The 27,985-nt window shown below is 45.2% G+C and overlaps 1 protein-coding gene across 4 annotated transcripts; it reads right to left on the bottom strand.

The window, feature by feature from the left end:
- On the bottom strand, positions 1-27,939 carry kin (Kin17 DNA and RNA binding protein). 4 transcript variants are annotated; one of them, XM_086010743.1, is made up of 13 exons: positions 27,836-27,937; positions 22,003-22,097; positions 19,073-19,116; positions 18,090-18,212; positions 17,474-17,655; positions 13,566-13,614; positions 12,071-12,128; positions 10,114-10,231; positions 8,753-8,803; positions 7,445-7,513; positions 2,114-2,213; positions 1,893-1,993; positions 1-448 (listed from the first exon to the last, which is right to left on the bottom strand). In XM_086010743.1, exons 2-13 carry the CDS (start codon positions 22,074-22,076, stop codon positions 386-388), a joined length of 1,032 nt encoding a protein of 343 aa, XP_085866869.1. In that variant the 5' UTR covers positions 22,077-22,097; positions 27,836-27,937; the 3' UTR covers positions 1-385. The 4 variants fall into 4 exon arrangements, with proteins under 4 accessions (XP_085866869.1, XP_085866867.1, XP_085866870.1 ...); XM_086010741.1 differs by lacking the exon at positions 27,836-27,937 and adding an exon at positions 27,552-27,797; XM_086010744.1 differs by lacking the exon at positions 19,073-19,116 and having other exon boundaries at positions 27,836-27,939.
- Positions 27,940-27,985: the final 46 nt, after the last annotated feature.

The raw sequence follows: 27,985 nt of genomic DNA, 5'->3' as shown, positions 1-27,985 counted from the left end.
TTTAAGAAGTGAAAATAAAGCTTTATTTGTTTTCTGTTCAAATATATAAATTAATTAACGATGACTTTTGACAAATGCGCAAATCCTTGAACTACACCACCAAAGCATTTAAATAGCTTACTTCTAATAGAATTATATTAAACAAAGAAATATTACCCAAGCACCCCTCCCTTGCATGTATGAAAATAAAGAATATGAATTGCATTCTTTCTCTCTCTCTCTCTCGGGGAGGGGGGGTGAGGCAGAAAAATTCTAAATGTATATTGAAGTTAGAGATGAAAATCTTTTTAAAACTCTGACACAGTAGAGTTTGTGTTTGGAAAAATCAGTGGACACCAACATGATGCTTTGAACTGTCAAATATTAAGATTACAGTTCTGAAGACTTATGCCAATTTTGAAATATCTTCATACTGTACGCCTTCAACCTTCCGCCCTTGCAGAGCTCCCTATGAAGAAACAATCATGATTATTTACCGTTCTGTAAAAATAGCAGTTAAATTCCTAAACAGAGTGGAAAATTCATATCCAATCTAGCAAGAACTTTGCAATTCAACAAATAGGCAGGGATTTTCCACTTCTGCACTTGATTTTCTGCCCATTCACTTTAATTTCCAGAAAATTGCAGGTTGGCAAGTACAGAAGCAGAAAATCCCACCAATAAAGTTTCATTGACAGCACCTCCCAAACCCGTGACCTCTACCACCTGGAAGGACAAGGGCAGCAGGCGCATGGGAACACCACCACCTCCAAGTCACACACCAGCATGACTTGGAAATATATCGCCGTTCCTTCATCGTCGCCGAGTCAAAATCCTGGAACTCCGTCCCTAACAGCACTGTGGGAGCACCTTCACCACACGGACTGCAGCGGTTCAAGGCAGCGGCTCACCATCACCTTCTCAAGGGCAATTAGGGATGGGCAATAAATGCTGGATTTGCCAGTGACGCCCACATCCCAGGAACGAATATTAAAAAATTTAGAAGCACACGTCTTACAAGAACCATTGCAATGGCTTTAAGAACATAAGAACTAGGAGCAAGAGTCGGCCATTCGAGCCTGCTCCGCCATTCAATATGATCATGGCTGATCTTCTACCTCAACTCCATCTTCCCGCACTATCCCCATAACCCTTAATATCCAAAATTCTATCGATCGGTCTTGAATATATTCAACAACTGAGCCTCCGCAGCCCTCTGGGATAGAGAATTCCAAAGATTCACCACCCTCTGAGTGAAGAAATTCCTCCTCATCTCAGTCCTAAATGGTTGACCCCTTATTCTGAGACTGTGACCCCTGGTTCTAGACGCTCCAGCCAGGGGAAGCATTCTCCCTGCATCTACCTTGTCAGAATTGTATGTTTCAATGATATCACCTCTTATTCTTCTGAATTCTAGGGAATATAGGCCTAGTCTCCTCAGTCTCTCCTCGTAGGACGATCAGTCTGGTAAAAGGTATGGCTACTGTTTGCAAAATTACACGCGAGCAGCAAAGCACCCTGCGATTCCAAAATCAGAGCAACTTTTAATTTTATTTCTCACCAATGCCGCACCGGTCATAATCCTAACCTTTGATTGCTGTGATTATCTCTCTGCCGAGGTGTGATAAATGGCAGTTAGAAAGATTACCTGTAATCATCTGGCATTATTCTCTGACTATATAAGCTGTGTCTTTATGCATCTCTCCACTTCACCTGACGAAGGAGCAGTGCTCCGAAAGCTTGTGATTTCAAATAAAACTGTTGGACTATAACCTGGTGTCGTGTGACTTCTTACATTTGTCCACCCCAGTCCAACACCAGCATCTCCACACCATTTCTTTAAGGGATATATTACAATGAGACAATAGCGGTTTCATTACCATTTACGCTACAGGAGGAAAATGTTTACTTACAGAATCTATGATTATTGTAGCACTGAAGTTTTTCTCATTTATAGAATCCAGAATGGCCTCATTTCCTCGGTAACCACCATTCACCACCAACAGCTTCTTACCTAAAATAACAAGGTTTCGATAAACTTACTGTTTCAGCCAACACCACTAACGACCACATTTACATTACTAACAATCCTGCAGGACAAATATAACAATTAATAAAGAAATATGGGCTTTACCAGGGGCTGGGATGACTGTCTCCAAATGAGTCTGGTCCACTTTCAGTTTGTCTCCAGAATCAATCATTTTAATAATGGCGGTGTACTTTTCTTGAACGTCCTGCAATGTGAGTTGAATTGTACTCCGTTAGCACAATTTTTCATTTAGCTGAGCGCAAGAAAGGGGGAAAAATTCAGTTGGTTAGCGCCTCCAGTTAGTCCCAGCAGCTGGCACTAATGGGGCGCCGATGCAGTAGCGCCGGGGTGAGGCAAATCCAGCGCCACATGACAAATCTGGTACCCCCCATTGCGCCGCCGGTATGGGACACCGCCAGGGACTTCAACGCCAGGCAGATCGTGACGTCAGTGAGCGTGCAACGCTCACTGGCCTTCCGATCTGCAAAATTGATTGTCGCCACCTACCTTAGAGGCTCGACCAGACAGTGACGGGGAAAGGAGGCGTCAAGCAGGCAGAAGCCAGCTCCAGGGACTTTATTTAAAGGGATCATGAGTAATGAGTCCAGCTATCAGGTTAGTGGAGTTTCAGTGCTTTCTTGTCAGTTTGACATTGTGCAACAGTTTAATTCAGGAATTTAAAGGTTCTTCTGTATCAGGAGTGTTGTGGTAACGAAAAAGCAATTACATCTTTTCTTAAAAAATATCAAAGTGCTACACTTGACTTACAATAAATCGGGGCTGTACTGGCAGTCGACCTGGCCCTCCAGGATCTACGGCGGAGGGAGCGGAAGCAGAAAGGCTGGCACATGTGCCCAGAGGGAGAAGGAGAACCATCAGGGCTCTCAACAAGAGGACCTACCCTCCGAGGGTATTCCGAGAGCACTTCTCCTACCTCCTATTAAGCGAGGAGCAGTGTATTAGAAGGCTCCACTTCGCCAAGGAGGTGGTCACAGAACTCTGCCACCTCCTGCAACCAGACCTCCAGCCTCAGATCAGGGCGACCACGGCTCTCTCGCCCTCAATTTCTTCGCCAGCGGATCCTTCCAGTCTGCAACAGGAGATATAGCTAACATCTCGCAGTTCGCCGTCCATCGCTGCATCCAGGAGGTCACAGAGGCTCTTTACAGTAGGAGAAGGGACATTTCCTTCCTCATTACCAGAGAGAAGCAGGACCAGTGTGCATGTGGCTTTGCCAGGATAGCGGGATTCCCCATGGTGCAGGGCGCCACTGACTGCACCCACATGGCTTTGCGGGCACCGCGTAACAATCCTGACATCTTCCGTAACCGCAAAGGCTACCACTCACTTAATGTGCAGTTGGTGTGCGACCACAGACAGCGAATCCTCAATGTCAATGCCCGCTATCCTGGCAGCAGCCATGATGCCATCATCCTGCACCGGAGCGATGTGCCAGCACTCTTTCAGCCACCACATCAAGCTCGCGGCTGGCTGGTCAGAGACAAGGGCTATCCGCTCTCCACCTGGCTCATGACACCCCTCAGCAACCCCAACAGTGCCTTCACCACTTGAGAGGAGTTCTCCAGTACTCCGCTGAGCGGGTCTCCCATTTCGTGGTGGTCTGCTGCATATGCTCCACAACTTGGCCAACACGAGGGCCCAGCCCTTGCCACCAGGGACTGCGGGACCACCTCAGGAGGAGGAAGAGGGAGCAGAAGAGGAGGAGGATGAGGAGGAAGAAGAGGACGAGGAGGAGGAACAGGAGCGAGGGAGAAGGCAGCCACTCAATCGGCCTTCCGGAAGGTCCGTGATCTCATCAGACTGCAGTTCCAATAAATTAAACCTCAGATCCTCATTGCTCACCACATCCCCATCATTCCATCCTTGTCGCACGCCATATCATAGTGCAAAGCTGAAATAACAGACACCACAAAAGAATCCAATCTGAATTAATAAATTTATCAATAATCAGTGAACACATAGATCGCCCATCATAAGCGACATCAGGTCTGGGTTGCCATGGTCTCTCTGGGAGTCTACCATCCTTTCCACACTGGAAATGATGGGCTCCATGGTGTGCGCAGTCTTGTGCAATGTTGGAGGCGTACTCCTCCACACACCTCATCATTGCTGAGAAGCTCTCGGGCACTCTTGCCATTGCACCTAACATCTCCATGTGCTTCCCCATCGAGGTCCTCATCCGAGTCCTGTGCAGCAGAACTCGCGCACAAACTCGCCCCCAAGCTACTCTTTCCCCCTGGCCTTGCTACAGCCCACTCGTCCCCGGTGCCTCACCCTGTGCAGATCCCGCTGCTATACTAGCCTCTAAAGAACATGTAGTACCAGTATCTGAGCTGGTGCCTGCAGGTGAGACATGCAGTGTGTTCTTCCTCCTCCTCTTCTCCCACCTCGCTCTCAATGGTGCCCTCAGGGACAGGCTGCGCAGGTGCTTGCTCATTATCTGAAAGCATAAAGACACAAGAGTGAGGTTAAGGTGAGGGGAGGGGGGCAGGAAGGGAGAAAGGCATGCATACAGCATGATTAGCTGGAAAGTGCGAAACGCTAGTGGGGTGAGGGGGAAGTGGGGTGTGAGAAGAAGGAGTAAGGATGAGCATACTGTTGTTGTCCCCAAGAGGGTCAACGTCGCCGGTGGCCATGGCGCCCACCAGCTGGCACCCAATGATTTGCAGCTGCAGCTCAAACAGTGGTTGGGTGACGACTTGTTCCCCGCCTGTGCGCTCCTGCTCCCTCCTGTTGTGAGCCACCTTGGCCTGTAAGAGAAAGGAAAGTGTGTGTGTGAGTGTGGAGCAATGTGTTTGGGTGATGTGCCTGCCATAGTTGAATAGCTGTCATTGATGTGGGTGTGAGTGTTGGTAGGTAGAGATTGTTGGTGTGGGAGTGCTGGGGGTATGGTGCGTTGGGCAGTGTCTGAAGACTGTGGTTCAGATGGTGGTATGTAGCATTTGTTGAAGCATTGACTAACCCTGACCACCCGAGTGAGGTCGTTAAATTTCTTCCTGCACTGTGTGTGGGTCCTAGAGACCCCAGTGCTGTGCTACCTCCCTCAACATGGTGCGCAAGACTTGTGGCGAGGGCCACCTGCAGGGTACAGCACCGCCCTCCGACTCTCCACAGCGAACACCAACGCCTCCAATGCTCGATCGCAGAATCTGCGGGCTCTCTCCCTGGGGCGTGGATTCTGCCATCAGTACAGCTGCTCGAGTCCTCCAGCTCTTTCTCCTTGACCTGCTGCTGCTTGCTGAGGCAGCTGTACAGCCAGCAATGCCAAGAATGTGGTTCGGCAGCATCACTGAACCTCCCCTTTAAGAACTGGAAAAAGTCTGTGGCAATGATGATTTGTGATTAGACTGCACCTGATATTGGTCCACCCTTTGAGTGTAAGGCCAATGAGCTTGGGCTTTAAGGCTTGAATTAGCGCCCCAATCATTTCTTTGTACAGTGAGACTTAATTTTGCATGCAGTCTAAAGCATTAGCGCCTGGCGCTAATTCTCAAACTTTTCTACTGACACCGCCCACTCCTGGGCTTTAATGAATTTCTAGCTCAAAGACTTTCATTTATATTGTGCTTTTCACAAACTCATGGCATCCCAAAGTGCTTTATAGCCAATTAATTACTTCTGAAGTGCAGTATAATTTAGGAAATGCGGCAACTAATTTGCGCACAGCAAGGTCCTTCAAACAGCAATAAAATAAATGATCAGATCATCGGTTTTAGAGGTTAGTTGAGGTATAAATCTTGGCCAGTACAACAGGAGAACTCCCTGCTCTTCTCTGAATAGTACCACGGGAGGAGGTGGACAGGGCCTCGGTTTAACATCCCATCTGAAAAGCAGCACCACTGACAGTGCAGCACTCCCTCAGTAGCGTCAGCATAGATTATGTGCTCAAGTCTCTGGAGTGGGATTCGAACCCACAACCTTCCGACTCAAGAGGCGAGCGGGCTACCCACTGAGCCACGGCTCACACCTAAATTCTCAAACAGTTTAGCAACTAATCATTTCAAACCCTCATCAGCACAATGAAGCTTTGATTATCCACAGGAATATTTTTGAGAGAGTCAGGGTTTAGTATTGCATAAACCAGCTAAAATGCAATTGCGCACTTTTACTTGATTGTTCAGATGTTGGGTAATTGATCCAGCAGGATAACTAGCCATTATCTGGAAACCCAGTATCTAGCAGAAATCATCACTGCAGCTCTGATATTAAGCAGAGATGTCCAGCAGGGTCAGGTTGGCACCACTGGTCCAAAGATGTGCGGGTTAGGTTGATTGGCCATGATAAAAAATTGGCCCTTAGTGTTAGGGGGGATTAAATACGTGGGGTTACGGGGATAGGGCTTGGGTGGGATGGCTGTCGGTGTAGGGACCGGGTGCTAGGGTTTGGATGTTCAGCCATGATCTCGTTGAATGGCGGAGCAGGCTCGAAGGGCCGAATGGCCTACTCCTGCTCCTAGTTTCTATGTTTCTATATTTATTTTTTCCAAAAGGTGGGTCTGATCCGCTGCGACGAGAGTTTAATTAGGTAATGCAAATAGATCAACGACGACTTATAAACTGTCAGACAAAGCACTGGGAGACTCGCCTGTCTCCCTCATCGATCCAGTGGAGTGGGGGGGTAGCAACGGAAAAGGATTACTCCACTCCATTAATCAAGGTTCCACAGTACAAGCATTGCAATTTACAGCTCAATGGCCTAGAAATTGGGTTGGGGCGCCAAAGTGGCGCAAAAGTCGCCTGAGCGCAGGATTTAGCGCAGCGTTCGCGGCTTCAGCGATCGTCCGATATTCAGTTTCATTGCCTCTCGAGGGGCACGGGGCGAGGCTCGAGGCGCTCCGCGTCCCTCTTAGGGCGCTGAAACTGAATATTGCAGCGCAACGTGCCACAGCGCCACACGCTGCGGCACGGCACGCTGCGGTACTGCAGGCCTTCCTCCCACTGTTAAGGGGGAGGGGCCTGCAACAGCGCGAACCCCGATCGCGAGTGCCGGCAAACGAGCCCGGCACCAAGGAGAAGTGCCAGGCTCTCGGGAAACAGCCGGCAATGCCGCGGGGTGGGGGGGTTAGGAGGCCGGGGATGGAGGTGCTGGCAGGCGGCCGCCGAAAAAGGCGGCCGCCTCGCACCTCCACCTTAACTTGCACCGCTGCCGGCACAGTAAGGCCCCGTGAACCGGGCGTGGGTAGCGAACGGCGCAGCCAATATCGCGAACGGGGCGCTGTGCACACCGATGACGTCATCGGTGGCGGCGTAGCGCAAAAGACTAACGCCACCATTATCGCCCCAACTCAATATCGCGGGAGGCGCAGCCAGTGGCGCTACAGCCACTGCCTGCCTCTTTAGGCGCTAACAAGTGGCGCTACTTACCCAATTTCTCCCCCAATATTTTTAAGAGTCCATAAAATATATATTTTGTTACCTTTATCACTGCTTTCTTCTTGTAATATTTTTCACCAAGTTTCTTGGTTATTAATTTAGCAACTATTCCCTAGTAAGACAGAAAATAAAAGACTATTACCTGTCAATTGAAATGTCAAGAGCTCCTGCAGCATGGCTGTTTTACTGTTTCACTACATGCTCAAACTTTGCACTTAACACATATTGCTTTGGGGGGGGGACACGGGGGGGGGAAATCAAGCACACCTTTCATCCATATTTAGGAGATCAATATAATTCAGTCCAGAACTCCCTCAATATATTTTAACAAAAGCAAAATACTGCGGATGCTGGAAATCGGAAATAAAAACAGAAAAATGCCGGAAACACTCAGCAGGTCAGGCAGCGTCTGTGGAGAGAGCAGTTCTGACAAAAGGTTCATTGACCTGAAACTTGTGTTTTTTCTCTCTCCCCAGATGCTGCCTGACCTGCCGAGTGTTCCCAGCATTTTCTGTTTTTATTTCCTTCAATATTTTTGTTCACGAGCCACAAAGATTTGTGAGGTTTGTTTTCTCCAGAAAGCATTTCTCATGTTAGGCTTGAAAAAGATACTTAAAAGTATGTTTCCTTGTTTTTACAACGTTACTCAGCACTTCTGCGTCGAGGGCCACAGCCCCAACCGACATGTGGCTTGAGGGCTCTTCTCAGCATTACTGCAACGTGGCGTGATGGCTCAGAGGTCTGTGGTCTACGCTTCCAAACACAGCAAACTGTTTCAGTCATGCTACTATGGAAGATCATGCACTTTCCCCCAAAAGGGAGAAAACATGTCTCCAGCGCCAACAATTCCTGTGAAATACTTCTTATTTTAATTGGCTACTTTCTGTTACTGCACGGAGGGGTGGGGCAACCTTCCCTCTAATATTTCAGCTCGTCAAATAAGCAAAGGACAAGGAAAGACAATTGAGTCCCAGCTTAGGGAATGTTCCACAGCCAAGCAGACCATGACTAGAGGCCTGGAGGAACATGTATTAGTGGCTCTGCTAAGGACCATTGACAGGCCACTGTTTTATTGTGACTGAATAAGTCAAATTCTGTATGGTATTGCTAGATGTTCACCGCTACTGGAGGATGGCATTCCACGGGTTAATGATTCCATGTAAACCACTGCTCTTGGGCAAAGGATAAGTGAGGTGCAAATGGCACCCAAGAAGTTTTATGACCAACAGTGTTTACAATAATGATAAAAAAAGTGTTTAAAAAAAAACGATCTCCATTTTAAACTGACCAGACAAATCTGTAACTGTACAGAGAAGAATGTGTAAACGCCGGAATTACTTTCTGAACTTACAGTGTGAAGCCAGTAGTCTCTTCTCAGACTTCTCTTTTTCTGTTCTTCGAACTAAACACAAAAAGATATTCAAAGTTATGATTCTAAACACAAAACTAATTCACCCTACTACTTAAACCCATCGGCTAAATGAAAAATAAATGCAGCAAGTTGGGGAGACATTCTGCTCGAGTAGACTAACATTCTGGAAATTTATAGATTAATGCTCAACAAGGTGAGGGTGGGGGTGGCACGGAATGGATTCCCACATTTAATTGTCGCTCCCAGTGTAGCTTTGATCATGCACAGAAAGCTAGCCTAATTTGGGTGGGGGAGGGCTGACGGGGGGGAAGAGCTAGAAAATTTTCCAATGTAGATGAAAATAGCAGGGATGCAGTCACTTCAAGATAAGTAGCTGTATAAAGCAAAAATTCTTAGGGCTTTAGAAAGGTTCAAATGGTATTCCAGGCTATTAATAGCCTTTGCCAAAGCTTGAGGGTGAGAGGGGAAAGAGAAATGCCAGCGAAAAATGAAGGGAAAGAAAACTAAATGCAGAGGCACGATACGATATTCTGTGGATGCTGAGTCGTTGAGTATATTCAAGGCCGAGATAGATAAGATTTTTGGACTCATGGGGAATCAAGGGATATGGGGATCGGGTGGGAAAGTAGAGTTGAGGTTGAAGATCAACCATAATTTTATTGAATGGCAGAGCAGGCTCGAAGAGACGTATGGCCGACTCCTGCTCCTATTTTTTATGTTCTTACGATATCTGGGGGCAAGTGACAGAGCAGCACAGAACCTAGCTACCTGTGATTCAACCTCACCTGCCCAATTGTCCTTGGTTGCTCCTCCTCATCATAAAAAAGTGGGATTACCACAGCCAAACCACTATTTGAGGGCTTTTACAAAACATCACAGTGCCAGCAACCAGGACACAAAGCCTTCTCAATAAGTAGGCCAAAAAAAAAGTGCAAAAGCATTTACAAAGCATCCATCAAAACTCATAGTTGGCCTTCCTCTGCCCCGTTAATTACTCCCACATTCAACTGCTACCCAGCAATTCTGGGCACCCGGTGTACATGGGCATAATGGTGGATGGCTCCAAATTCAGTGTAGTAGCTGGGAAATGGAGGGAATGTCTAAATAACTTAATGTCATCTCTGTTTTAAAATTGCAGGGAGGTTTCCACCTCTTTCCTGCTAGATAATCTGCCATGTGCATTACAGGTAGAGATCAAGCAGAGCAGGTCAAGTCTGCCTGTGCACCTGTTAATAGATTGCAGAGCCAAACATCCTGGCTATTAATTCAAACATTCATAACTACAAGATTGGCTACTGGAAAACAGGAGCAATGGCGTGAAATACACTGCAGTACTCTACCTCCATAATCTCCTCCAGTGCAGATTTCTTCTTCTTCTCCTTTGTATCTGAAGAAGTATGGCCCAGTTCCTTTCGTTTTACTGAAGCTATTGTTTGCAATGGACTTGGCCCCAGGGTACTGAAAAACATGCAAGACATGGTTTGAAATTAGCGGTCACCACCTTCCTCTCCATCAGCTGCCCGCCTTCAACTACGGGAGCTGGTGATTAGGCCGCGGACCACTTTGTGACTTCAGACAGAATAATGTTAGGAGTTGACTCTGCTGTACAGTAAGGACAAACAGCCAACATTTTCTTCATGGACTGGATTGAGCCTTCCGATGTGAAAAAATGCAGCGACTGAGAAAAGGCCCATCCAGCTCATTCAGCAAATTTTCTGCATTATTGTTGCAGGCAGCCCTTCTGGTCTCCATTGCACTCTAGATCTGAACAACTACTCCACATGTCCAACTAACATTTGAACAACTGAAACAGTATCTTCATTCGCTGCACTAAATGCGAGTTTACAGAATAAACTCTCAACTGTAATCGAGGAGTTTTACCGCAGCTTACATGTAGCTCGTAGTTTCCTAAAGTTCACATTCTGGCTGATTATACAAAAGTAAAGGGGATCAAGCATGAGGAATTGATGAGACAACAACCACCACCCACAAAAGTCTGAATGAAAGTTCCAACAACTGGGCTGCCCTGCTACTCAAATACTGAGTTGTGAGCACAAGGTGACAGTTACATCACTAATGGCATGCTCACAGGGAAGGGGGGGCGAGAACAAAGAGGAAGAATAACACACAAAGGTTGAATTGACTAATTACAGACAGCTCGATTGTGGCCATCATGTGCTTTATTAGTGCTGTTGCAGCGGTCATGGAGCAAGTTGCCTGTCCAACCAAGAGCAACGTGAAAATTGTGAAGATCAGCCTTCCAATTCAGTGAAAGGGGGATTTAAAAAATGGATAAATGATGCAATTAAAAATGTTTATTAAAAAGGTAAAAGCAAATGGCAACAACAACTTGTATTTATATAGCGCCTTTAATGTAGTAAAATGTCCCAAGGTGCGTTCACAGGAGTATTGCAAGACAAAAAATTTGACACCGAGCCATATAAGGAGAATTTTTTTTTTTTTTTTAATTCACTTAATGGGATCTGGGTGTCGCTGGCAAGGCCAGCATTTATTGCCCATCCCTAGTTGCCCTTGAGAAGGTGGTGGTGAGCCGCCTTCTTGAACTGCTGCAGTCAGTGTGGTGAAGGTACTCCCACAGTGCTGGTAGGGAGGGAGTTCCAGGATTTTGACCCAGCGACGATGAAGGATCGGCGATATACTGCTAAGTCAGGATGGTGAGTGACTTGGAGGGGAACTTGGAGGTGGTGGTGTTCCCATGCGCCTGCTGCCCTTGTCCTTCTAGGTGGAAGAGGTCGCGGGTTTGAGAGGTGCTGCCGAAGAAGCCTTGGCGAGTTCCTGGCAGGTGACCAAAAGCTTGGTCAAAGAGGTAGGTTTTATGGAGCGTCTTAAAAAGGAGGAAAGAGAGGTAGCGAGGCGGAGAGGTTTAGGCAGGGAATTCCGGAGCCAAGGGCCTCGGCAGCTGAAGGCACAGCCGCCAATGGTTGAGCGATTAAAATCGGGGATGCTCAAGAGGGCAGAATTAGAGGAGCGCAGATATCTCGGTGGGGTCCTGGGGCTGGATGAGATTACAGAGATAGGGAGGGGCGAGGCCATGGAGGGATTTAAAAACAAGGATGACACTAAAGTATCAACCATAGAAAAGCATCATTCCTTTTGCAAAACGTGTTTCCTTTCTCAGTGATGCGAGACTGCTAGTAACCATCATACACTCAGTAAGAACCTCCACAAAGAGTCAGAAAAATCAGAATATTTTCTTTCTCCTAAGTCTTTAAGGGGTGTATTATTAAATCCACTAGATTTGATACAACTAACAAAACAGCAAGCTCGGTTCCTTACCTGGATTTAGGGGCAACTGTTGCTGATGCACTTTGTCCTTTGTTTAAATTAAAGGCAACTAGACAAAAGAAAGAAATTAGAGATTTGCATTAAGTGCCTATGGTTTTAAAGGGCTGGAAATGTGTTGTCCAGTTTAACCCTTTCTGCAGCAAATACCTTCATACTGAATGTGTGGCACTTCAATGGCATCTTAAAATATGGGTAGCTTCCAAGATTAATCCCTTTCCCAGTAATACTCACAAAACACATTCATTAGAAAACAACATGCAAAAGTGATTAACTTGCATTAAGAGAATATTAACTGTGCTGGAACATTTCAAACAAAATGGTTCTGTAGGATCTTGAAAGTCATATCCTAAAGTAATGCAAATCGGCAACTCTGGTTATCATTAAGGTGTAGTTAGTACACGAACAAATTAAGGGGAACGCTGAACTGCGTGGGAGGGAAAAAATTCATTCACAGCATATTTGCTGAAGGAAGATTTAGAATTCAGAGAATTAAAAATGCTTCAATCTAAGAATGAAGAGAGAAAATATTCAGGAATACTCATACAAAATGTATCTGAAAGTAGCCAATAAGTAATGAGAAGATAAAGGAAAATGTTACTAAGTAGAAGCTAAAAGTTCCACTTCAACTTTAGCACGGAATGTTTAGTGCTTGCTCCTTGACCATGTATTTGTACCATTGCTAAACACTTACATATTGATTACACAGCATCATTTTTAATTTTTAAGAGCTAAGTTAGTGGTCATGCAAACAACAACAACTTGCATTTATATAACGCCTTTAACGCTTCACAGGAGTGTCATCAAATAAAATTTACACCGAGCCACAAAAGGAGCTATTAGGGCAGACTTGGTCAAAGAGGTGGGTTTTAAAGAGTGTCTTAAAGGAGGAAAGATTTAGAGAGGGAATTCCAGAGCTTAGCGAACTCCCAAATGTCTCATTTTAAACGCGGTGGATGAGAGGAAGCCATTTATAAATGTGGTGACTTTCGAATGGCATCGTTAGAGAAGTCACAAGTCAGCACTAATGGGTTTATAGATGTTTCAAGTACAATATTCAGCTCACCAAGAAAGGAAATGGACCAAGTGTGATGAAGTGGTAAAAGTGAGATAAATGTTACTGAATCAAAATGATCTCAAGTTTGATTCCTGCGGTCAGTAATATCAGCTAGGGTGGCACTTGGGATGCGGCTGCTGGTCTCGGCAACGCTGTGCTAGGAAGGAGAAAAATTAGCCTTGGTTCCTGCTCTCAAGTAGCATGCAGTAACTTCTGAAGCAGAGAGTGCATGTGTGGATACAGATGGAGAACAAGGTTGTCACAACGTCCCCGCCACCCCCCTGCTCTTTCAGAAAAAATAGGATTTTTGATGGGTGAGCGAGGTAGGATTAAAATCTGAGGTTGCAAAAACATGCAGTAGACAGAATGTAGCGCAGCGCGTTGGTGAAGCTATGGAGACAAAAAACACTCTCTCACACTCCACAAATGTACCTTTTTCTTCCTCATTTTCTCTTTTCAATTCTGTAAAAACTGGAGCATTCTAAAAGAGGGGAAAAAAGTAAGAATGATTCTTTCAACAACAACTTGCATTTACATAGAAAAATGCCCCAAGGTGCTTCACAGGAGCGTTATCAAACAAACTTGGAAAACCGAGCCCTGTTCCTGGGACTAGGGACAGCGTCACTGGCAAGGCTTGGAAGCTAAGCAGAGCCAGGCCTGGTTAGTACCTGGAGGGGTGACCATCAGGGACGACCAGGTGCAGAAGGTCACGGAATGAGCCCCGAGGAGGGGCGGTTGGTGAGAAGGTCACGGAAGGAGCCCCGGGAGGGGCGGCTGGTGAGCAGGCCCGGGCGTTGGGCTGAAGATTGTTGGACAGGAGGAATGGTGGAAATGGAATGGCGGCGCGCACAGACGCAGCGGCTTTGCTTCTCCCAGGACGGTGCTATTTACGTTTAATGTTAATGTTATTTGTACTGGACTCATGGGAGCTTGCAAGATCACATTTCGTTGTTCATGTACTTGTGCATTGTACAATGACAATAAAGTTGAATTATTATTATTATTATTATAAGTAGATATTAGGACAGATGACCAAAAGCTTGGTCAGAGGGGTAAGTTTTAAGGAGCATCTTAAAGGAGGAGGGAGTGGTAGAGAGGTTTAGGGAGGGAAGCACGGTGGCATAGTGGTTAGCACTGTTGCCTCACAGCGCCAGGGACCCGGGTTCAAATCCGGCCTCGGGTGACTGACTGTGTGGAGTTTGCACATTCTCCCCGTGTTTGCTTGGGTTTCCTCCGGGTGCTCCGGTTTCCTCCCACAGTCCAAAGATGTGCGGGTTAGGTTGATTGGCCATGATAAAAATCGGCCCTTAGTGTTAGGGGGGATTAAAATACGTGGGGTTACGGAGATAGGGCTTGGGTGGGATGGCTGTCGGTGTAGGGACCGGGTGCTAGGGTTTGGATGATCAGCCATGATCTCACTGAATGGCGGAGCAGGCTCGAAGGGCCGAATGGCCTACTCCTGCTCCTATCTTCTATGTTTCTATGAATTCCGGAGTTTGGGACCTTGGCAGCTAAAAGCACGGCCGCCAATGGTGAAGCGATTAAAATCGGGGATGCGCAAGAAGCCAGAATTGGAGGAGCGCAGAGATCTTGGAGGGTTGTGGGGCTGGAGGAGGTTACAGAGATAGGGAGGGGCGAGACCACGGAGGGATTTGAAAACAAGGATGAGAATTTTTTAATTGAGGCGTTGCTGGACCGGGAGTCAATGTAGGTCAGCGAGCACAGGGGTGAGCGGGACTTGGTGCGAGTTAGGATACGGGCAGCAGAGTTTGGAGCACAGGGGTGAACGGGACTTGGTGCGAGTTAGGACACGGGGCAGCAGAGTTTTGGATGAGCTCAAGTTTATGGAGGGTGGAAGATGAAAATCCGGCCAGAGAGCGTTGGAACAGTCAAGTCTAGAGGCAATTGTGAACTACATACCGATGTTTGGCCTATGGATTTGTGTCCGTGTGTAACTCATTGAGATTGTGTTGAATGTCCTATTTTGAACCACACCTCAACAGACTGCACCCTTCAAATGGAGCTTAGGGATTCCTGAACTAAAACATATTGCTTGTATATTTTCCATCTGCAGGAACAGCTTTTCCCCCCAACAAAATACATTGATTGAACAATATACCTCTAATGTGTCTGCTTATCCGATTATCAAGAGGCAATTACAAGATTAACACAGGTGAGGAAGACCATTCATTGCTCATCAGTAAGTCACTGCCTTCAGGGGAGGAGGGTTAAGCAGAGAAAAGTCAGAGAAAATTGGAGGGAAAAAAACCGAAAAAAATATACTTTGCAAAACTACAAGGCACATTGCGAGGTACAGTTCAGGTTGGTTGGGAAAATATCAATAGCTGTTCGAGTGGTTGGTTAGTTCCTCAAATACAGTCTGTTCCCAATGATCCAGTGCTTTTTAAAAAAAATAGGGCTGGGTGTCATTTTTATGATGAAGAGTGGCAAAGTAAACATTTCCATTAAAATCATTAATCGCCAGTATATGACAGATAAAGTAAATGGATTCAAGTGACAAACAGATGCTTTTCTGGAGAAACAGCTTTTCCAGTAGATCCCAAAGGCTAGAATTTTTGCTGATCACTTGTATTTAAAAAAAAGTTAGACTGTGAAGTTAACACAGTAAGCATCTTAAGGGATTCAAAAAAGGACCATGAGCAGGAACAGGAGAATTAGGGTAGGTGACAGAAGACATGGTCAAAGAGGTAGGTTATGCAGAGGCTTTTGAAGGTGGGGAGAGAGGGGATGTTGCAGAGAGATTTAGAGAGAGTGTTCCAGAGGGAAAGGCCAAAACAGTTGAAGGCTCTGCCACAAAGGGCAGAGGAGGGAGGGGGAAAAAAAGAGAGTGCAGCGAAGGCTAGAGCCAGAAGATGAGAGGGTACATACTTGTACTGTATGTAGGGCTGGTGGAGATTGCAGTGATAGGGTGGGGAAAGGCCAAGGAGGGATTTGTAAATGACAATGAGCATTTTGAATTCACTGCGTTGGGGGATGAGAAACCAATGAATGTCACTGAGGATAGAGTTGATGTGGTGTGGAATAAAATGGCACGGTGGAATTTTGGACAAGTTGGAGTTTATGTAAAGTGGAGTTCAAGGTGCTGGCAAGCTGTCAAGCTTTGAAGACACAAGCCCTGAAGTGACAAATGCATGGATAAGGGTTTCAGTGGTGGTTGGGATGAAGTAGAGACAGAGGTTGACGATGCTGCAGAGGTAGAAATAGCTGGTCTTGGTGATGGGTGGAATATGGGGCTTGCAGCTAAGCTTAGGGTTAAGCAGAACACTGAGGTTGCATGCCATCAGGTCCAGGTGAGAGAAGGATGGATCCCCCCCAGGGGGGGTTAAGGTATAAAAGAAAGACTTGCATTTATATAGCGCCTTTTACGACCTCGGGATGTCCCAAAGCGCTTTACAGACAATTAAGTACTTTTGAAGTGTAGTCACTTGTAATGTAGGAAGCATGGCAGAAAATTGCACACGGTAAGCTCCCACAAACAGCAATGGGATAATGACCAGATAATCTGTTTTTATTGATTGAGGGATAAATATTGCCCAGGACACCGGGGATAACTCCCAGTTCTTCGAAATAGTGCCATGGGTCTTTTACGTCCACCTGAGAGCAGACGGCGCCTCGATTTAACGTCTCATCTGAAAGACGACAACTCCGACAGCGCAACACTCTCTCAGCACTGCACTGGAGCGTCAGCCCAGATTTTTGTGCTCAAGTCTCTGGAGTGGAACTTGAACTCACAACCTTCTGAACAGAATCTGAACAGATGGCTTTGGATTTGGCAATGTTAAGCTGATGTTGGACAAACGGTGATGCAGTACAAGGATAGCTGTGGAGTCAAAAGTGATGATTGCAGGAGCTAGAGCTGTTGTCAGTATACATAGAATAGCTCACCCAGTGTCTATGGATGATGTTAACGAGGGCAGCAAGTTGACGAGGAATAGGAGGGAGCACAAGGATGGAGCCTTGGAGCACTTCTGAGCTGACCACTGGACAGGAGAAACCACTGCAGATAATGTGCTGGGTGCTTTGGAACAGGTAACATGGAGGTGGACCTCAGAGGAAAAAGATGCAGGAGAATTTAATGATTGACTATGTCAAATGCCACAGAGTTTGAAACAGCCAAGGAGGAATAGCAAGCCAGTCATGGTCACCATAGATTTCTTTGGTGACTTTGGCCAAGGTGGTCCAGGTGCTGTGGACAGGGCGGAAACCAAATTGAAAGGATTCCAGAGACTGGGATGACGTGAGCATGCAATTGGCTGTCCATGGGGAGAAACACAATAATAATTCCTCATCTAGCTCAGTATGAATTATCAATGGTTTACCTCCTCTTTTCCTTCTTTTCCTCTCCTAACTAGTTCTTCAATAAACTTGGCATTTCTTTCCTCATCATCCAGCTCTTGCTTCTTCTTTTTCTCCAGTTCCTGTTGCCTACAAATGGTTTCTGGATCTCGATCGATGTATTGAACGTACCAGCCCTTTGGGGTTTCATCCACTTTGCAGTAACCTGAACAAGTTGGAATACAGTGAACTTTAGTTATAGCGATCGATTTGTGCAGGTTCATGTTTGAGGGTTACGCATGACTAAAGCACATGGATTTCAAACAGCCCATCTGATCGCTGAGGTTTAGGGTGAGGATGAATGTGATGTGGACTGCTCCATTACAACGTGCTTGCCTCAAACTACAATTCTTCAAGAAAACTTCAGTTAGACTTTAATCAGTTTTAATACACTGTTGTTTGGAGATGCCAGTCTTTGTTTTGCAATCTCCATTTTTGAGTAAAAGGTGATGGAGAAACTTGATCCATACAGCGTAGATTGCAAAACTAATGCAGGGGCCAATTTTTTTTTAATTTTTTTTTTTTTTTTATAAAAAGAGGGTACAGAGAAGAGGTAAAAATAACTAACTCAAGAATAACAATCATGCAGCTATTACTCACCTTCTCTGCCCAACCATTTGGTGAAGTCGGTCAGTGTCTCCCACATTGTTGCATTCATATGAACATGCTCCCTGTGACTGATATATTCATTGTAGATAACATTGTTGTGAACGCGTTTGGTTCCTAAAAAAAAAAATAGGCCATTTATCTTACTAGAAGAAATGAATATCGTAGTAACAAAGTTTATGCTAATATTAGGTCTATGCTAATATTAGGTCTATATCAGAAGGAAGAAATTTTTACAAAGCTACGTCAAGCACACAGAGGGCAACATGGTGGTGCTGGTACTCCTACATGCGGTGTCACAATGATAGGCGTCTGATTCTCCACCTATCCCTGCTATTCCCCACGTGGAAAGGTCCCAAACACAGATGAGTTGGCAGAGATCGACGCCAAAGAGGACACATCCTTCACCACAAAGGGGTTGGTGGAGAATAAATCAGCAAGGAAGTCGCTCCAGGTCTTACAATCTGCTCAACAACAGGACTGACAGTACTGTGGGCAGATTACCTGGACAACCGCTGAGCTACAGTCGTGTGCGCCTTGGGAACACTCTGAGGCGACAGGGAAAAAAACCTTTCAATACACAAGCTACACGAATGGTTAGTTGAAACAGCAGAGCATTCAATTCACATTTTCTACAGACCCCTTCCTTAATAAACCTCCTAGTGGAAAATGGGAGAAAGGGGCTAAAAAAAAAGATTTTGCCATCATTCTGTAAGGAGACCACAAACTGCCAACTAATAATATTGAGCCAGACATGCTGAAAAGGGTTGGCATCCTGTGAGCTTATATGCTTCATTCTTGAAGCACTGCTGGGGAGCAATGTAAATTATCAATATATAATCTTATTAAAAAATACACAAAACTGAGCCAACATCTAATATTGATCAGTAGTTCTCTTCTTTATATTTGAGCCCTGTTGTAAGCTCCGTTAGATCTAAAGAGGTTGTTCTCTGCAAGAAAGGGAACAAGAAACTCACCAAAACGTCTTCTAAGCAGCTCAAGAAATTCATTGCGAAACTCCCTGGAGGGGAAGAAAAACTTTGAGTTCAATACTCCACCAGGATATGGTAGCATTTGACATCTGTTCAAAATGTCACCACTGCAGAGTTATAGAATGGAATTATAGAATCGCACAGCACAGAAGGAGGCCATTCGGTCCATCGTGTTCGTGCCGGCTCTCTGAAAGAGCTACCAATTAGTCCCACTCCCCCGCTCGTTCCCCATAGCTCTGCAAATGTTTCCTTTTTAAGTAGAGATCCAATTGCCTTTTGAAAGTTACTATTGAATCTGCTCCCAACAGCCTTTCAAGCAATTCATTCCCTATCATAACAACTCGCTGAGTAAAATAAATCCTCCTCATCTCCCCCCTGGCTGCTTTTTTTTTTACCAATAATTTTAATTCCAGACTCTCCATCTCTAATATGGTAGTTACACTACACAACTTGCACTCCTCTGAAGTAATTTGTGCGTTGAAGGAACACAGTGAATTCTGTCGCTGCAGCACAAATGGCATTAGTTTGGCATTTTGCAGAGAGTCTGACTCATCGGCTTAGCACCGGTTACAGTACAAGCTCGACCAGTGACAATGCTAGCTTTTGGAACTTTAAAAGTGAAATTTTAAACAGCCCTGTGGACCGTCTAATTTTTGAGCATTTTAAACTTTTCGAGTACACTGATTTCTCTAATTAGAGGACAGTGTTAAACGTGGGCCAATGCTGTAAGCTCACAATGCTCTAAAAGCAGGCACTAGGGTGAAATCAATATAGGTAGAGTATAAAACTATTTCCATGGTTTCCCACTCACTTCTTAAAAGTTGCTTCAGGCTTATAAGCAGAAGAGTGGGACAAGACAAGATGCCTCATGTTGCGGAAAATACTAGCGCAGTCTTGATTGGCTGGGGGGCCTCTTTGTGTGCTGTAAGGTTCTATGATATTACTACTACATAGAATATTACACAGTATTTATGGCACAGAAACAGGCCATTCGGTCTGTGCCAGAGTTTATGCTCCACACGAGCCTCCTCCCACTCCTCTTCATCTCACCCTATCAGCATATTCTTCTATTCCTTTCTCCCTCAGATGTTTATCTAGCTTCCCCTTAAATGCATCTGCACTATTCACCTCAACCACTCCCTGTGGTAGCGAGTTCCACATTCTCACCACTCTCTGGGTAAAGAAGTTTCTCCTGAATTCCCTATTGGTTTTATTAGTAACTATCTTATACATATGACCCCTAGTTTTGGATTCCCAGTTATTATGTGAAGAATTTTAAATATAAAATGTGTACATTACTGTGATATGAAATACAGAGCCGTTTCCACAATGATGGTCCTGGTAATGTCGGGAAAGATCCAATAGATTCTATTCCAGAATGTGGCATCAATTGGTTAGGCAGGGTTCAGACATCAAATTGAATGTTTTTTTTTAATCATAGCTCCTTTAAAACTAGATATATCGCAACAAAACTTTTCAAAGACAATTACTGAAAATGTGCAAAAGGGCATTATAGCAGAGTGACATGCATTTGGTCTTTTTTTTTAAGAACTGTTACTCCTATCAGAGAAAGCTATGCTTTATCTTTCTGTATACTTTGTTACAAGTACAATATATGAAAGTCACATGATAATGCAATATAGCAACAGGGACAATTGCACTTAAAAGCTGCTGGAACAGATAATGGCTGCCACATACAAAATTCAAGATGCAATTTTTTTTTAAAAAGGGATGGGTAAGAGAATAAAACTGTTGTTTATAAACATCTCAGTGATTGTAAGTTTGAATTACTTTCATACCCTATTCACTCAATCGTGATCATTTTAGTGAAATAGGAATGGAAATTAGTGGAAACGTATTGGTTTTGTGGGGAATTTTTTTTTTGCATGAACATAGGACCAATTATCAATTTTGCAAGGTAATTTACTAACTATTTTGAGCCATTTTCTATACTTTTAAGATCTTGTTTAAGTTTCATATTTTACACACTTAAATCATTACGGGCTAGAAATCTGGTGCATTTGCGCCTCTCGTTAGCGCGGGGTGCAAACGACTTTTTGCCCAGGCGCAGCACCGCTAACGACTCCCGCTAAATTCAGCGGGAGTTTAGCGGTGGCAGTAACCGGAAGTGCCCCGCTCCGCTGTGCAGGCGAGGACGAGGTCATCACTGTACGCAGCATCCCGTTCTCGCCTCGTCTGCAGCAACCGATTCAGGGGGCAGGAACGGAGCGACAGGAGGCTTGCGGGGCACTAACTAAAAAGGAGATGGCGGGCGAGGAAGAAAAAAAAAAAAATCGGCCGACTTACTTGTCGCGACCCATTGCGTCTTTGAACGCTGGGTCCATGCCGTGATCTGGCAGCCCGGCACTCCTCTTGTGTGCCGGGCTGTTGGCACGGCACCCTGCTCCCCAGTGGTCCAGGTAGGGCCCCGCAGAGTTGTGGGCTTGGGCCCTCCCCTTTAATGAGGGGAAGAGCCCTTCCATGCGACGGCGCTACGTGGCCCAGGGCTGCAGAGCACACCGCCCCAATATTTGAATAAGCGCTCCACCTCCCTCCTGGGGCACTAAAACTGAAGTTAGCGATCGCCGGCGTTATTTTTTGCCCAGGCGACGCTAACCCGAATTTTTCCCGGCATGTTTAAAAAAAAATTTCAGTGATGGCAGATACCAAATTTTGAACAGAGGTGATCAGTAGTGCTTGTGAATGGAGCGGGAGCGAATGAAAAAAACTGAAATAAGGGAGGGAACAACAGGGCTGGATACAGCAAGACAGGAGAAAAGTTTCAAGAGATTATGTTTTTTTTTAAAAAGTTAAAACTTTGTGGATCACCCAAAAACTAGTAGTACGAGCTTCAATAAGTACCATCATACTGGGCAAAGTTTACATAGGGTCTTTAACTGTCACATTGTACATACTCTGAAAAGTAGTCCATGAACTGCTGTGGGTTCTCGGATGCCAGCAGAAGCTGTCGTTGGTGGGATTCAGACATACAGTGACATTTGAAACCATTCTGCAATACAACATAAATCATATCAATATTCACACAATTACATATTTCAGGGAAGGAAAGACCACCAGCCCATCTAGCCTACCCATCCAGTTATCTCCTTTCTTTCTCGTGAAGTATCTCAATATCGTTTATATTATACTATTTATAAAATAATTAAATGAATCCTTGCATATGCAAAGAACCTGTCTGTTTTCTTTTTGAAACTATTCAACCACCTGAACTGGCAGTTTGTCACACATTCGTACACTGTCTATGAAGTCTCCTCTTAGTCGAGTAAAGAAAAGGTCCCAGCATAAACAATCATTCTTCATAGCTCAATCCTTTCAATTCTGGTGTGAATCTTGTAGCCCTCTGTTGAATCTGCTTCAATAACATGATATCCCTTTTGCGGCATGGGGATTCAAAACTGGACCCAATCCAGATGTGGTCATAATAAAAAAAGAAGAAAAAATTGCATTTGTATAGTGCCTTTCACGACCACCGGACGTCCCAAAGCGCTTTATAGTCAAGAAGTACTTTTTGAAGTGTAGTCACTGTTGTAATGTAGGAAACGCGGCAGCCAATTTATGCTCTGCACATTCCCACAAACAGCAATGTGATAATGACCAGATAATCTGTTTTAGTGATGTTGATTGAGGGATAAATATTGGCCCAGGACACCGGGGAGAACTCCCCTGCTCTTCTTCGAAATAGTGCCACGTCCACCTGAGGGAGCAGACGGGGCCTCAGTTTAACATCTCATCTGAAAGACGGCACCTCAGACAGTGCAGCACTCCCTCAGTACTGGACTGGGAGTGTCAGCCTAGATTTTTGTGCTAAAATCTCTGGAGTGGGACTTGAACCCACAACCTTCTGACTCAGAGGCGAGAGTGCTGCCCACTGAGCCACGGCTGAGACATGTAGCCGTGTAAAATGTTAAGATCACTCTTTTGATATATGCTGTTATGCAATCTTATATTTTGTTTGCTTCCTCTGCTATTTGGGACACTGGGTTGATGGTGCTAGCAATCTGCCTACCAATATTCGAAGATTTCTTTCTTGCTCCAAGACTGCCACCCCCACTATCCTTACCGAGTACGTATTTCATGTTGCCTAGCCTAGTCGCACCACTTTGTATTTACCCATGCTAAACTGCTACTGCCCACAAACTCTGTATCTCCATATCCCTCTGGAACTGTGCACTCATAATTTGCCACAACTTCCATGTAGAGGATATCTTCAATTGAGACACCTTTGAACTGACTCCAGTCTCCAAGTCATTTATAAAAATGATCAACAGCAGTGATCCCAACACCAATCAGTGCAGCACACCACTAACAACCAACTCACAGCCAGGCCTTTCATCATTTTAAAGAGCTCTATTAGGTCATCCCTCAGTCTACTCTTTACAAGAGGAAAAAAAAAGAGACCCAGCCTGCTCATCCTTTCCCAATAGGTATAACCTCGCATTTCTGGTATCATTCTTGTAAATCCTTTTTGCATCCTCTCTAGTGCCTCTATATCCTTTTTATAATACAGGAAACTTTCTGGTATCCGGCACTGACGGGACCGAGCTGGTGCCGTACCATCAAAACTGCCGTAGAAACCAGCGCTAATGTTAAAACATATGGAGCTTTTCAGCTCCGTGTGAATCAACAAACCCTGTTGCTTAGCAACAGCTTCAAAACGGTCGGCCGCAGCTTAAAAGCGTCTCTGTAGCTAAGCAACAGCTTCAGCTAGACCTTGCAGAGCCTGACTGGAAAAAAAAAGCAACGAGAAGTGAAAAAACTTATAGGAAACGGCCCCTGAATTTTGCCGGTAGATAGAGCGTTCCGGACATTTAACCTCTGGTTAAACGAAAGTTTCCTGTATGACGACCAGAACTGTACGCAATAAGCTGCGTGGCCGTGCAGCTCTCTGCTGGTCCCGCGCAGCCCTCTGCCGGTCTCACGCAGCCCAGGACCGGCTTTTGCAATGTTAAAAGTTAACTATGAATGGGCCGCGCACCTAAAAAAAAATTACAGGGAACATTGGTACACAGTACTCCAAGTGTGGTCTAACCAAGGTTCGATACATGTTTTGCATAACTTCTCTACTTTTCAATTCTACCCCTCAAGAAATAAATCCTAGTGCTTAGTTTGCCTTTTTTATGGCCAGATTAACCTGTGTCGCTTCTTTAGTGATTTGTACTCCCAGATCCCTTTGCTCTTCTACCCCTTTTTTAGATTCCTATTTTCCAAGTAATACGTGACCTCCTTATTTTTCTTACCAAAATGTAATACCCCACACCTATCGGTGTTGAAATTCATTTGCCAATTATATGCCCATTCTGCAGGTTTATTAATGTCTTCTTGTGATTTGTTGCAGTCCTCCACAGTATTGACTATCCCCCAATTTGGTGTCATCCAGACATTTAGGATATTCTATCCTCTCATTGCCTTTTGTGGGATCTTGGTTGTAAAAATGGCTGTCGCATGTCCCCACATAAATTGGTGCACTGCAAAGTATCCGCTATGTGAAGTGCTTTAATGTTTTTGAGGGGTACAACAGGTATTATATAAATGCAGTCTTTAATGCCTTAATTTTCTAAGATTCAATTCTTCATTTTAATTTGGCATTCTTTTATCCAGTTCAATGCATTTATCCCATGGGCCGGAACCCTGTGCTGTACTCTATTACATGGGAAAGAGTTAAACATATTAAAATCCAGATAAGCATTGCCAACTGTCTCATCCTTATTCACAAGGTCAGCAACTTCATCAAAAAAAATCTAATAGATTTGTCAAACAATCCTGTTGGCCATCTCCTATTAATCTATATCCCACAAACTGATTCTTTATTCTCATTCGCCCCAATTGTCCTTACACTTCCTGTACCACTCACTCAGGCGAGGGGGGGGGGGGGAATTTGATTTGGGTGGGCATGCAAACCGGGCGGTAGCACATCTACGACCAGTTATATGCCCAGCCTGATATTCAGGTCCATTGAAGTGAAAGTAACTGAATATTGGACAGGACATATAACAGGCAGCAACTGCAATACCACCCATTTTGCATCTCCCCCCTATCCTAAACTCCTTCTATACACATCCTTGTTTTCACCCTGTTCTCAACATCATTAATGACCCTGTACATTTCACGAACTGTGCAATACCATATCATTGACTTTTTGAAGTGACTTCAGCCTAGTTGGGATAAAAACAGAGTTAAAAACCCAATTGCTTGAAGTGAAACAATAAAATTCTAACCAACATAAAATGTTAAACTTTTAAAGCACACTATATCACTCTCATTTCCCCTTTCCAATCTTCCTCCTCTTTTCTGGAAAGCATTGATTCTTGCTCACATTGGCTGCCTTCCAGTACTTAATTCAGGTAGCCATTGCTCAATGAGCAATGATGGGCTACTCAACAATGGGGGCTTCACGACCAAAGTCAATACAGTTCTCACCAAACACACACACAGTTTCCAGCAAGAATCGCTGGTTAGCAATCATAAGCTATATTCCCTTTCTGAGCAAAGGATGCCAGGGGGGCAATTTTAGCATTCTTTCCACACCATGACATCTACTAACTTGACACAGGTCAGGGATCAAACACAAGGACATCCCCAGCCTGTATGACTGTGCCAGTGAGTTGAGGTAATGAGGGAGCTTGCTGCATCACTCCTAACCCTGGTGTATTGCCTTTATAGAAAGACTTCCATTTTTATAGCGCCTTTCACCACCTCAGGACGTCTCAAAGCACTTTACAGCCAATGAAGTACTTTTGAAGTGTAGTCACTGTTGTAATGTAGGAAACGTGGCAGTCAATTTGCGCACAGCAAGCTCTCACAAACAGCAATGTGATAATGACCAGATAATCTGTTTTTGTTATGTTGACTGAGGGATAAATATTGGACAGGACAATTGACCCTTCAAAATAGTGCCATGGGATCTTTTACGTCCACCCGAGAGCGCAGACGGGGCCTCGCTTCAACGTCTCATCTGAGAGATGGCACCTCTGACAGTGCAGCACTCCCTCAGTACTGCACTGGAGTGCCAGCCTAGATTCTTGTGCTCAAGTCTCTGGAGGGGGGCTTGAACCCACAATCTTCTGACACAGATGCGAGAGTCTCACAGCTGACACCTCTAGGTGTCCCGGTTTATGACAGTTCTCTAAACATACTAGATATTTAACACACTAATAAAAATATCACTTTGACCAAAAATAAACACGTTCTGAAGAAACTCGGAAGTTTTTAGAGATTAACAAATGAGATTTCCCATTAAAAACAAACATGCACACTTCATTAAAAAGTGATAGTCGTGTTTCTGGATAAATCACCAAGTTATATTTCCCTTTCTTAAGGCTTCGGGATCCAGCTTCTAAACGAGGGCTATTGTCATCAGTTGTTCAAGTCTACCTGGGCTCACTCCCTTTTAAATAAGCATCGAGTGCAGCAATTATTAGGATACATATTTCCAGGTAGAAACAGGGAATAGAGAAGATAGATATCTCTGTAATCTCCACCAGCCCCACAAACCCCCGAGATCCCTGCTCCTCTTCAATTCTGGCCTCTTGCCCATCCCCGATTTTAATCGCTCTACCATTGGTGGCGGTGCCTTCAGCTGCCGAGGCTCTAAGCTCTGGAATTCCCTCCCTAAACCTCTCCACATCTCTACCTCTCTCTCCTCCTTTAAGATGGGCTTTAAAACCTGCCTCTTTGACCAAGCATCTGCCCTAATATCTCCTTAGGTGGCTCAGCAGAAAATTTTACTTGACAATGCTCCAGTGAAGCACCTTGGGACGTTTTATTGCGCGTCAGCTGTGGCTCAGTGGGCAGCACACTCGCTTCTGAGTCTGAAGGTTGTGGGTTCAAGTCCCACTCCAGAGACTGGAGCACAAAAATCCAGGCCAACACTCCAGTGCAGTAATGAGGGATGATAGCAAAATACTGCAGATGCTGGAAATCTGAAATAACAACAGAAAATGCTGGAAAAACTCAGCAGGCCAGGCAACATCCGTGGAGAGAAAAAGAGAGTCAACGTTTCTTTGTCAAGACTGGAAAAGCACAGGAAATGAAATAGATTAAAAGGCCAGTGCTGAGGGAGCGCTGCACTGTCGGAGGTGCCGTCTTTCAGATGAGACGTTAAACCGAGGCCCCGTCTGCTCTCTCAGGTGGATGTAAAAGGTCCCACAGCACTATTTTGAAGAAGAGCTGGGGAGTTCTCCCTGGTGTCCTGGGCCAATATTTATCCCTCAATCAACATCACTAAAAAACAGATTATCTGGTCATTATCACATTGCTGTTTGTGGGATCTTGCTGTGCGCAAATTGGCCGCTGCGTTTCCCACATTACAACAGTGACTACACTTCAAAAAGTACTTCATTGGCTGTAAAGCGCTTTGAGACGTCCTGAGGTGGTGACAGGCGCTATAGAAATGCAAATTATTGTCCACTCGACAGCCCGAGGCCCGTCCGCAGTCCACGCTCACCTCGTCCCGGCACTGCTTCTGACACATCTGGCAGTACCACCGCAGCTTCTGCAGGCCTTTCGACTTGATGCGGTTGGCGATGGCCTTGGGCGTGAGGAACTCGGCCTTACCCATCGCTCAGACAACCCAGCCGCGCAGGATCGCCTCACCTCACCCAGCCCCTGCGCACCCTGTGTGAAACGTCACCGCATCCCAACGCGCAGAAACCCTTTGCGTCACCGCTCCCTGCGCACCCTGTCTGAAACGTCAGCGCATCCTCAACCACCCGCCGCAGTTAAACGTACCAACGTAAATAATTTTTAACCCCAATTGTACTTTTTTTCTGTATTTTAAAACAAAAATCATCAGGCGGGAGCATTTTCCAAAAAAATTTGCCAGCTGAGGAAGGGTTGAAGCGCGAGAGAGAAAAAAACTCTTGCCGAAGGGGTTTCTGG

Source organism: Somniosus microcephalus, chromosome 17 (genome assembly GCF_052327205.1).
Source record: "Somniosus microcephalus isolate GS21.2 chromosome 17, FLI_Smic_1.0, whole genome shotgun sequence".
Lineage (NCBI taxonomy): Eukaryota > Metazoa > Chordata > Chondrichthyes > Squaliformes > Somniosidae > Somniosus > Somniosus microcephalus.
The sequence above is the reverse complement of the archived record's forward strand: the minus strand, read 5'-3'. Positions and strand labels throughout refer to the sequence as shown.